This window comes from Parasteatoda tepidariorum, chromosome 4, assembly GCF_982258835.1.
Source record: "Parasteatoda tepidariorum strain Cologne lab strain chromosome 4, Ptep-v5.0, whole genome shotgun sequence".
NCBI classification, from domain to species: domain Eukaryota; kingdom Metazoa; phylum Arthropoda; class Arachnida; order Araneae; family Theridiidae; genus Parasteatoda; species Parasteatoda tepidariorum.
The window spans coordinates 5713645-5725922 of record NC_141758.1 but is presented as its reverse complement, the minus strand read 5'-3'; the positions used below and the strand labels follow the sequence as shown (position 1 = coordinate 5725922).

The 12278-nt window shown below is 33.0% G+C and overlaps 1 protein-coding gene across 6 annotated transcripts in view; it reads right to left on the bottom strand.

Moving 5' to 3' along the window:
* Positions 1-851: 851 nt before the first annotated feature.
* LOC107444749 (stomatin) overlaps positions 852-12278 on the bottom strand; it is a 36275-nt gene continuing 24848 nt past the window's right edge. For 2 of the 6 annotated variants that reach the window (XM_087160559.1, XM_087160558.1), the window contains exons 6-8: positions 8219-8274; positions 4107-4167; positions 852-1177 (exon numbers count right to left, since the gene is read on the bottom strand). In XM_087160559.1, coding sequence (XP_087016685.1) covers positions 4131-4167; positions 8219-8274 — 93 coding nt within the window. In that variant the 3' untranslated portion in view covers positions 852-1177; positions 4107-4130. Of the gene's footprint in view, positions 1178-4064; positions 4168-8218; positions 8275-12278 lie in introns of all 6 variants that reach the window. The other 4 variants (XR_015432928.1, XR_015432927.1, XM_087160561.1 and 1 more) reach the window with 3 other exon arrangements.

Below are 12278 nucleotides of genomic sequence, written 5' to 3'. Positions count from 1 at the left end.
AAAATAAATTTCTCAGCACTGCATAGATAATTCAAACAGGTCGAAAAGTCTTTAGGTTATGATCTGTTATACTCTTTATGAAAATCTAATTATTTTAAAAGTTTCTGTTTTTGCTCGTTACAACTGAAAAACATATTTCGACAAAATCTCTGAGGTGAAGAGTATGTTAATGGGAAGACGGACACGAAATGTTCCATTAGAAAAAAAGAACAAATATATATTATGGATGGTGTTTTCTACACTAGGGAGCGCTGCAAGCTCGGGACTGCCTAAATTTCCGGGTTACTGTTTCAGTTGTATTTTAAAGCCATTTGGCATCATTGTGTTCTGAGATTCTTGCAAACAATGAATTTGATTACTTATTACTTATGTTTACAATGCTAACAATACTTGTGTTTACAATACTAAAAGTGTTAACACTAACGTAAGATGGTGCACAGCTTGCAACACGAACAAACAGTAATAAACAAATGGAAAGAGGCGAAATCAAGACTGCCAAAAAAGCGAGTTATTCGAAATCTAGCAACCATGTCACCTTTTTTAATAATAAATAACAAAATAACTTAAACACATTTTCACTCCAAACTCCCCAGAATTACATAATAACATTAATATCTTATGAAAGACGGCAGATTTGAGCTCAGAAATCATCTAATTTATTTCTTTTATTGAAAACAAAATTATCCGTTTGAAAACATCGTCTATCAGAATAACATGTAGTAAGCAGCTGCAAACTTTTTAACCGGAACTAGAGTAGGTCCCGAGCTCGAGATTGTTATTGTTTACATTTCTATTGAAAACACCATCCATATGTAGCAGTGGTTATTAAATTTATTAAAGGAATAACAAAGTATTAAAACATAAACTTTATCACCATTCTTAGTATTACAATAAAAATGTTGGAAAAATCGGAACATGTTGACAAGTATGTAAAAGCTCAAAATTCTGAATTCACTTCACTCAGGAAGGTCGCCTGTGACGTCTCTGCTCACGTCATTCCCATTCCTCTGAGAAGTTCCATGGGCAGTGGGAACACAACTGTAGAATTCTTTTCTGCAGCGATGGATGTCAATGTCTGCAGGTATCGGAGTTGCAAGGCACCGGGTGAGTCGGCGATAACATCGGCTGCTTCCTTGAGGGCTCTCGAAGCTTTTTGCTCACCTTCGGCTGCAATCACCTGATTAAAATATATTAATTAAAAACAAAGGTAAAGGTATTTTTAAAGAAAAATGTTTTCACAAAATATGGACTGAATGTAAACAATAACAAGCTGCCTAAAACAGGACGAAACTCAAGGTGTATCCCTCCGCTTATGTTATGCTTACGAGGCACTGTGTGAACAGGCTTAATAATCTAGAAAGTTTCATTATTGTGATGTGTGCTTAAATTTACGCGTAATTTTAACATTCATAAGAGTGCTCTGTTATTTACAAATTCCAACAAGTTTTGAGCCTAAAACGAATTTAACAAAATTAATATCACAGCATAAATAAAGAGTAAGTTTTGCCACGTTTTGAGTGTTATCCCTCATTTGGCTACATTTGTGTAAAATAGCACCGTTTGTTGTTTTTTGGGTAGCATCATAGGAAGCTTCCGACTTCATTTGTTTGTCTCTTTCGTTGAAAGTTATATCGAAAGAGAGCGTTACCATGCAAACACTACAAGTTTAATAATATTAGACGGTGCGCTTTTTCAAGCTTGGGTGTAAAAATCAGTCGGAAATAGTAACCCGAAAGTCTTACGATGAATTTTAACCCCTAACACTTAGGTTTTCACGGACAAGCATCAATTATATGAAATGCAAATTAAATAATAATGACAATTCAAATTTGAATCGAAGCGGGGCTGTCAATTTTCTACGCTTTTTGTAAAAATTTATTCTAGAGATAGCTGCGTTTGTGTTTTAATGCAATATTTCTTATTCTTTTAAAACGATTTGAAAGTTCATATGCATCGCCAGTTAGTTCCAGCTCTTTTGTAGAGAGGCTTTTAAAGTGTTGGCAAAATTTTAAAAAAAAATCTGAAAGATTTGGTTTTTAAATGTTAACCACTCTATAAATTATTTTACAAAAGGCGTACTAGTTGGCAGGCCTGTCGAAGTAATCCCAGAGGCCGTATGAAAATACCTCATTTTGTTACAGAGGGAAAAGTAGAGGGAACCAGGGCTCGAAAAACCGCCCGTCCGCCCGTCCTCGGCGGTCAAAAATACCCCGCGGACAACAAATTTCTTGAATCCAACGTCCGCGCGGACGGCCATTTTCCCGTTAATGTTCGTGATATATTTTCAATTTTTGTTATCTTACAAGAGTCTAGCTCCTCACTTCTAAAATGACCCTTTAATCTCGAAATACAGCAACATACTGCGCATTGTGGAATTGATGTTTTCTCTGTCTGGGAGTACTGCAGCGGTTGAAAGGGGCTTTTCATCAATGAACATAAAAAAAAACACGTTACGTACTGGTCTTAAACAACAAGCGTCAACCGCAATTATGAACATATACCTAAATGGAAAACCTCTTTCAAATTTCTGTGCAGAAACCTCTGTAAATCATTGGCTTGATTGTGGAACTGGCAAACGTCGTATTTGATTCATTTAAAAAACGCAGTACCATCGGATAAATTGACATGATAATTGACAGATAACTTGACCTTTATTATGTAAATTATTTATTAAAGAAATACTAGGTTTTACTATTAGTAACCTAGTATTTCTTTTATTACTGTATAATGTTATCCTAGTATTTGTAATCCTAGTAACTACTAATTCATTGTGCAATTTATATAAATGTTAGTAATAAATAAGAGAAAATTATATTTTTATTTATTTGGAAGCGACGGGTTAGTTCCAAAGGAGGACGGGTACATTGTTGGACAGGCCGTCCTAGGGGACGGGTAAGATTTCTGAGTTTTTTCGAGCCCTGGAGGGAACTTTAAGAATCGATGAAACTTGTACGGTCGGTGAGGAAAATCTTAGTGGCATTAACATTTATGATACAATTTATAATTTTTTTTTTTTTTGAAATTAAAATAATAGTAATAATAATTTTTTCACTTATTGAATCGAATCTAATAATCTAATCATATCCGTAGCAGCCGTGGTTTTAATTGTTGGTAAAGTTGCTTAAAATTAAAAAAACAATTCGAATTTTGATTATTATTTCATAATCAAATAGTAAAGTCTTTCCCAACTGGCGTACAGTGAGCAAAATAAAAAACGGACCACTATAAATAACTTTTGATCTAATAATCGGATATTCAAATTCTAGGACTCAATCTTAATGGTTTAAGGGGGTGACCTCAAATATGTTAATTAATATGCGCAGACGATATTTTAAGTTAAGATATCAGACACAAAAACATATTTTCTTTGAGTAAACATACTTTTTTATCGAAGGATTCGGATTTTTGACCACCAAAATATTGGGGGTAGTCCCAATCTGGGAAATATGATCCCCATAGTTTGGTCAGGAGAGCGATCCAAAACTTGGGATCCCTTAATGTTAATTTTTCCTTTTGCGTATTTCGCAAAAACCCGAAACGGATTGAAGCATTTTTGTACTCAAATATAAAATGCTTTTATCCAACGATAAATCTGTGCAAAAAATGTGTCATTTTTTATTTAATATTAGTCGAAAAAATTTTGCATTCTAATGTAAACAATTGATCACATCATCTTAAAAAGTATAATTTTAAATGCAAAAAATACAAACTTTCAGAGAAATCGATCGAATAGAACAAACATCTGGCTTTTTTGAAATTCGATTTCTCAAGAACTATACAACCGATTTATGTTCAAATTTTGTATTTTGCCATGAAAATTATTAACTTTTAAATGATGCAATAAGTTGTATACCTTACAATTCAACATTTTTACTACCATTATTGAATAAAATAATAAAAAATAATAAATATATATTGAATGTTATTTTTTTGCATAGAATAATCTTTGGATAAACAAATTCTATAATTGTGTGCAAGACTTCTTCGATTCGCTAAAAAGAATTCCCTACATATAGCGAAACATGCAAAAAGTGGAAATAACATTGAAAAGAAATAACATTAACTTATGCATAAACATCAAACAAGCGTTTTTCCCAAACTGCCACAAATCCTCATTTCTTTCTTCGTCATTAGATCAGCATTTGCTTAGGTAATCGAACGTCTTTGCTGTAGGGAAAAAAATACGAAAATTTTTAATAAGCATGGTATGAAAATCGTAAAAAAAATATTTCACTATTTTTTTTAAATTTGGAAAGTGAAATAAATCTATTTATATCTATTTTTGCGAAACTTCACGAGACTTTGGTGAAAGGTGATATCGACAAGGGCAATTTTCATGAATCAAAAGCTTCGTCGATCAAATCTATTAAAGTTGGATGCTGGATATTGGGGATATCTCGGCGTTTGACGCGAGGCGCCACTAACCGATTCATCGAATCTGTTTTGTCGAATTCTAGGAGGTCCTAAATATCTTTGAAGTTGTAGTGTGTTGTAACAACAAATCAAGTCCTTAAAGAAGTAAATCTTTAAAGTGAAAATCATCTTTGGAATGGGGAGATCCCCTTGAGTAGAGTTGTATGATAAAGTTAATAGTATGCAGTCTGAGCATAAAAAGGCGGTAATTGGGCTGAAATTCGGATTATCCCGGATTATATCCATATGGAACAACTTATTGAAATCTGATGTGGTACATGTTTTTGCGTCACTATAAAATTTTGTGGTCAATTTGGCTATAAAGCAATTGATATCATCAATGTTTAAGTCTTTTCTGAGTAATCTATTGCTAATCGCCCTTGGGGCGCCAGTCATTGTGCGTACAAATTTACCTTCAGTTGTATATAGCTTCTTTTTTAGGTTGCTGCTTATAGTAGTGAGGGCAGGGCAAGCAAATCTATTAAAGTTAGCAAGTCTTACATACAAGTGAATTGATGTTTAATAATAGTAGTGGTAATTACGCCACTATACTCCCCCACTAGAATTTTATCAGGGATAGAATTTGATAAACGCCTACCATTAGTTACCACATTTGCGAAAAACTGCAAGAGCTATATTAAGTTCATCGGATGTTGAGCGCTAGTGGTGAGATCTGTATTAAGTTCACCGAGTTTTAAGCGTTTGTCGTGAGAACTGTATTAAGTTCACGTTTTTGTGTGTGATCTTTCCTGCATTGCTATAAGCAGTCGAGTGTGTTTATGATCCCGTTGTGTGTAAATGAGACTGATAAGCAACAGTGCGAGGAGGACGCCTGTCACAATCAGAAAGTCAACTGTTCAATGCCGTTCATTCATAAAAGTGGGCGTTGCTTTTGATGTGGGCGAGTTCATATCACGTTCGCAGGTTACCAATGTAGGGAGGGTAGTTTTAGACTATGACAACCTTCATCTATCAAAAGGTACCTCAATGTTGATACCGAATTGGAACATTGGAAATAATGCGAAGCTTAGTGCGCCGGCACGAAGAGGTATTGACTGATTGGTCGATTTTGAATTAATTGATAATTAGTCGATGACATGAGGAAATAAATTGGAATAAAAACGGGGAGCTAAGTAAGTTCGAAATCATAAGATGGGATTTGTAATCGTGAAGTAATTAACGTATGAAAGAAATAATTCCTAAGTAGCATGTTTGACGTTTAATAATCGTAGTGATAGTTAAGCCACAACTTCGTGGTACGAAGATTTAAAAAAAAAGTGAAATGAAATACTTCGATCGCAACCTTTTTCTTTAATTGATTTATTTTAGATTCTTTTAGATCCTGGAAATAAACATTAAAAACTGCAGTATAAATTTATAAAAATGTGCTTTATTATAACTCCTAACAACCTGAATATTTTGCCTTCATATTTTAGCTTAGAAAACATATGGATGTATTACAGGTCTTAGTCATCCTGATAAAAATGTGCAATGAGGGTGAAGGTTCAAAATTTTATCTATAAATATTATTTATAAATTTTATTAATAATTATAATTTTTTATAATTAAGGTTAAATATAAAAACATTTTCAGCTCCTTAAAAACACGATTGATTTAGCTTTAAAAGATGCATATGAACGTTGTCGAGAGCTGAAATTATTTTATTTATACAGTTCTGCTCACTTTTTACGTCTTTTTTTAAAAAATTTCTTCCTCCGCCTTTATAACCCAGTGTAGCCAATCTCACAAAACTCAACAAATTTACAAACCATTTGATAATAAAGCTTTTAAATGTTTACCAACTACTATTTTTTAAACAAGAAAGAGCTTAAGTATGTCCCTTCATGTAGAATGTATCAATGTCTAGAATACAACATAATTAATTTTCTTTTCACACCAATTTGTATTTCAATTACCAGCAAGCACCACCTCGAAGTTAAAACTTCAAGACAGATGTAGGTAAAAGGTCGTATATTTCGCTGATAGATGATAACGAACTGTCTAAGGTCACACTAAACAATGTTCTGCCTGACTGAACGTTTCAATCGAAATTTGCTGTTCGCATAAGGCTGAATCTTCAATATTAATGAAAGCAATTGAGGACCATTAATGGAAAACGACCTAAGTCCAAAAAGGAAAATTTTTCAGAAGAGTCGAAAAATGAAAAACACTCGTATCTGGTATTTAAAATGTTCTCCATTCCACGTGGAATGGAGAACATTTAGTAAGGAGTACTCCTTCGGAACGGTAACCAACACCACCTTACATATTAACTAACCTTCCTTACTTTTATTTTTAAATTAATATAAATGTTCATATTATTGTTATTCTTATCCCAGTGAAAGCTACTGGAACTTAGAGCTTTGTCACTGCGTAAGGCATATTCAGCCAGCGCCATCTTTAGACGAATTTTTGAACTATTACTACTAGATTTTGCACTTTGGACGTTCTAAACTTTGTTTAACTTGATCTGTAGGACATTTTTCAGTATTAAAAAAGATTTTCGACTTTTCTTTTACTTTTTGGTCAACTTAGGTGAAATTTTACTCATTTGTGAAAAAAGGAGCATTCTCATCTTGAATTAAATCCACGGGAACAAGTTCTCTCACTCACTCTAAATTCACTCATTCAAAGTATCAACAGAAATAACTCAAGTTTGAGAGCATAATTTTATCACAAACTTTGAGTGAATTTCAATCGTTTTTAATCGACCATCAGTATAACTTGAGTGAAATTAAACGTAATATAGAAGCAAGAACATAACTTATTTAGATCGCAGAACATAATAATTTTATTTAGACTTATTATCGTTTGCATTTTAAAATAACACAATGCAAATTACAGCTTATAACTCGCACACAATTGAATAAAAAATAACTTCAAATCAATCCTGAGCTAACGCAACTGAAGTACCGCTTAAATATCTGTCAAACGAGTTCAATTTAAAGCAAAGCAAGTATTTCACTCAAACATAGGTGTATTCAACTTCGAGCTTTAACCCCTTGGGGACGGGTGATTCAGAAAAGCATTCGTACAAAATCAGAATCAGGATGTAATTAAATAAAAAACGGTAACTTAAATGTAGTCGTTTCTAATTTGACAGACTTACTTTGCTTTTATCTTAATTATTGTTAGTTTAATCATACATATAATCAATGTTAATTCAAAGTATAACTAAATAGTTTTATTTTGAACAAAGTAACGGTGAATAAAATAAATCAAACAATTATAACTCCGCCCACAAATAAACTGTGCTAAAGAATTACTTTGATTACCAGCTTTATCTTTTTACCCTGATTGATACGGTTTCATGCTGTCACGTATTTGTGACAGTCGGCGCGAAAGGGTTAAAGAATTTCACTGTTTTGAGTACGGGAATTCACTCATTCATTTAAAGCGAGAACGAATAAAAAAATCTTAGTATGTTGTTGTCAATTTTTGTGACTATTCTTGTTTTCCAGTAGCGCCATCTATGGTGAAGAATTTGACTTCTGCCACACTTATACGCTGCACCCGTTTATAGGGAAGACTCATTCAAACAATCATTCATTCATCTATAGATCATAATTTTGACCTGAACCAGAGAACGATCCATCTCCAATTCCCCAAAAGTACTCATTTAGATAAGGGAACGTGGAGAACTTTGTGACCTGACAGATTCAACGTGCACCAGTTACTACACGGGGAGTTTTCGGCCTATTGGATTCGAACTCCCGTTCTCTTCGAGCAGTATGTCAACCAGCCCATAACTTAGTATTAAACGGAAATTTGTCAAACAAATATCTTTGTAAATATATTTACTTACATTTCAACACGCTCGACCTTCACACCCCAAGACACAGTTGCTTCATCCAAACCGGTCTGTAAAAAACAAAAATTAGATGAGCATTGAATTCGATGCAATCAATAAAAGTGAAGAGCGTAAGTTAAAAAAAATAAAGTTTTCTTCTTTTTTATTATTTCTGGGGTACAAAAAATCGTGCAATAGTATGTGGCAAACATTTTTGAGGTATTCAAGAGATATTTACTTATTCCACTTTAATGTGAAATTAGATGCTGAGTAATCCTAAATTTCACGAATCACTATTATTAACTTATAAAAAGAATTTCCTTTAAGTTTCGATTCAGCCTATTTACTGCCGAAAGACTTTTTTTCTTCACTAATGCTTTAATGAAAAAAAGGGGGAAGACACGCTTAACTTCTTGGGGACGAGTGATTCAGAACCGTACAAAATCAGAATCAAGTTGTAATTAAATAAAAAACGGCAACTTAAATGTAGTCGTTGCTAATTTGACAGACTTACTTTGCTTTTACTTTAATTATTGTTAGTTTAATCATATATATATATATAATCAATGTTAATTCAAAGTATAACTAAATAGCAGGGCTCGAAAAAATTCAAAACTTTTACCCGTCCCCGAGGACGGCTTGTCCAACAATGTACCCGTCCTCCTTTGAAACTAACCCGTCGCTTCTAAATAAATAAATATATAATTTTCTCTTATTTATTACAAACATTTATATAAATTGCAACATGAATTAGTAGTTACTAGGATTACAAATACTAGGATTGCATTATACAGTAATAAAAGGAATAATAGATTACTAATAGGAACCCAGTATTTCTTTTATAAAATAATTTATTTCTTTTATGAAATAATTTAAATGGCAAATGTCAAGTTATCTGGAATGTCAATTTATCCAAGGGTACTGCGTTTTTTAAATGAATCAAACATGACGCTTGCCAGTTCCACAGTCAAGCTAATGATTTACAAAGGTTTCTGCACAAAACTCTGAAAGGGGTTTTCCATTTAGGTAGATGTTCATAAATGCGTTTAACGCTTCTTGTTTAAGACCAGTACGTAATGTTTTTTTTTTTTTTTTTTTTTGTAAGTTCATTGTTGAAAAGTCCCTTTCAACCGCTGCAGTACGGGAGACAGAGAAAACATCAATTCCATCATGCGCAGTGTGTTGCTGTATTTCTAGATTAGAGAGTCATTTTAGAAGTGAGGCGCTAGACTCTTGTAAGATAACAAAAATTGAAAATGTATCACCAACATTAACGGGAAAATGGCCGTCCGCGCGGACGTCAGATTCGAGAAATTCGTTGTCCGCGGGGAATTTTTGACCGCCGAGGACGGGTGGTTTTTCGAGCCCTGCTAAATAGTTTTATTTTGAACAAAGTAATGGTGAATTAAATAAATCAAACAATTATAACTCCACCCACAAATGAACTGCTACAGAAATACTTTCATTACCAGTTTTATTTTTTTACACCCTGATTGATACGGTTTTATGCAGGCACGTATTTGAGACAGTCGGCGCGAAAAGATTAATCGTAGATACTTTTTAATATTATCTACTACTCTAGTTTTTACAAAGATTCAATCAGATAATTTTTAAAAAAATACAAAAGTATTTATATTATAAATATATGTTACCGTGATTGACCGAAATCAAGAGAATGTCGACTTTCACCGGTGAATGTCAACAATCACATAATCGCTTTGGTGAACGTTCGTATATTTGTTATATCCGATTTTATATTAACTTATTCCTTGATATTATTTTTTTAAATCGATATTTTAATATCTGCTGAGGATAGATTGGGAGAAACATCAGTGTTCGGAGTACCGGTTTAATGTATACTGGGAAGTGGCACTTGACCTTAAAAAACATTGAGGTAGGGCATACCGGGCAAAAGTATACCAGGCAACGGCATTAAACATTAAAAAAACATTGATGTAGGGCATACCGGGCAAATGTATACTGGGCAGTTTCACTTAACTAGACCTAGTATATATATTTCGGAGATTTACCTAAGCGACTACGTGATTGTCAATATTCATTCTCTAATTTCGGTCATTCACAGTAACATGTACACAATTTTTGTTTTAGGCACAATAAATTTCCGAAATAAATTTTAAGAATGAAAGAATTGAGTAACCACAGTTTATATTCTAAAAAACACAAATCGATTCGTGGTATAGGATGATGCGCTTCAAGGAGTTTGTTTATAGTTACTTCGTAACATGCACGTATATTAATCGAAACATCTGATTTCGGAACTATAATTAAAGGTGTACCTCTTCTTTTAAAGTGCCTCAGCTTGACCTCTACATTTTCTAATTCTTTGCCAACATCATTTATCAAAGCATTTTTTTGTTTTGACATAGTGAATCGTCATGTAAAGTAGGTGTACAGGGTGCAAAAAAAAAAAAGAACCGCTTTGAATAACTTTTGATCTAAGGATCAGATCTTCACATTCTAGAATTCAATGTTAATGGTTCGAAAGAACAACCTCAAATATGCTAATTAATTTGAGCAGACGATATTTTAAGTTACGAATTCAGACACAAAAACGTACTCTCTCTTAATAAACATTTGTTTTTTGAAACAGATTCTGGTGTTTAACTCCAAAAATATAGGGAGTAGCCCCTCTGGAGAGCGGTTCAAACTTTGGACCACCTAATGTTCATTTCATTTTTTTGCGCATTTCGCCACTTCTCAAGAACTTTTTCAATTGAATTGAAAAATGATTGCCCACATATTCGTTTATCCAAAAATAATTCCGTGCAAAAAATAAATTTTTTATTATTTTATTTAATATTAGTCGAAAAATAATTTTGAGTTTCAAGGTAGACAATTTTATTCATCATTTTACAGTATTCAATTTAACAAAGCAAAGTACGAAATTTGATAGAAATCGGCTGAATAGTTCCTGAGATTTTAAAATTCGTTTCCTAAAGAATTATTCAACTTTCTTACCTAACTTTATATCTTTCAAAATGTGTCGCGTAAAGTATTCAAATCATTTACTCGTAAAAGAAATTTTTTTTCATATACTTAGTAGAAAAGGATTGCCATATTTTTGTCCAAGACCGGTGATGGCTAGGGGGTGGAGCGTTCGCCTTCCAATGAGGTAAACCGGGTTCGAACCCCAGCGAAAGCTGTCGATACCAATTTCGCATCCGGCTTGCACCGACCACAGTGCTGACGTAAAATATCCTCAGTAGTAAAGGGATCATGGGTTAGAGTCCCCCTGCCGTCAGGCTAATCATGGGAGGTTTTAGTGGTTTTCCTCTCTATGTAAAGCAAATGTGGTTAATTCCATCAAAAAGTTCTCAAATTTCCCTCAATACTTGATCCAGGGGTTTCCTTGTCTTCTGCATTCAAAATTACAAGGATTGGGTTCAAAATTACAAGGCTACGGAGTTCAACATCATTAATCGTAGACCTAAAAAATAAGGTATGCCGTTCAGCGACTTTTATAAAATAAAATTTAAAAAACCTGTACAAAAACAGGAATTAACCCTACTCTCGATTCAAGCAACATTATAAATAAGGAACATTATATATAAGGATGTATTTGACAGTTAAAGGTTTTTTTAATTTTGCTTAAATGAATGATTAAAATTCTAATCCAACCATCACCTATCATTGCTTACTTATTTAAATGAATTAAGTAGGTATAAATTAATCAGATTAGATTTAATACTGACGCATGCATACATTTAAAAACTTTCACTAGTAGAGTTTTAATAATTAATAAGTCTTTTAAAATTCAACTTCTTCAAAATTCATAATATTACCAATTAATTATCCAAAATCATTTAAAAAATGTATGACATTTAATGTTATTTACTTTAATACAAAACAAAAATTCTTTCGTCTTTATCGAAAGAATTGTTAGAGCAAGAGTTTATAATATGACCCACATTCGAATCATCTGAGTTATTTTTATCTGAATGAGGGATGCCCAAAGCTTTCACTTTCACCTATATTTATTCGAAGCTCTGATACGCAAAGCTTATCGATTCCACCTTGTTTGTAACAAAATACCATTTCAATTTATTTTAAATCC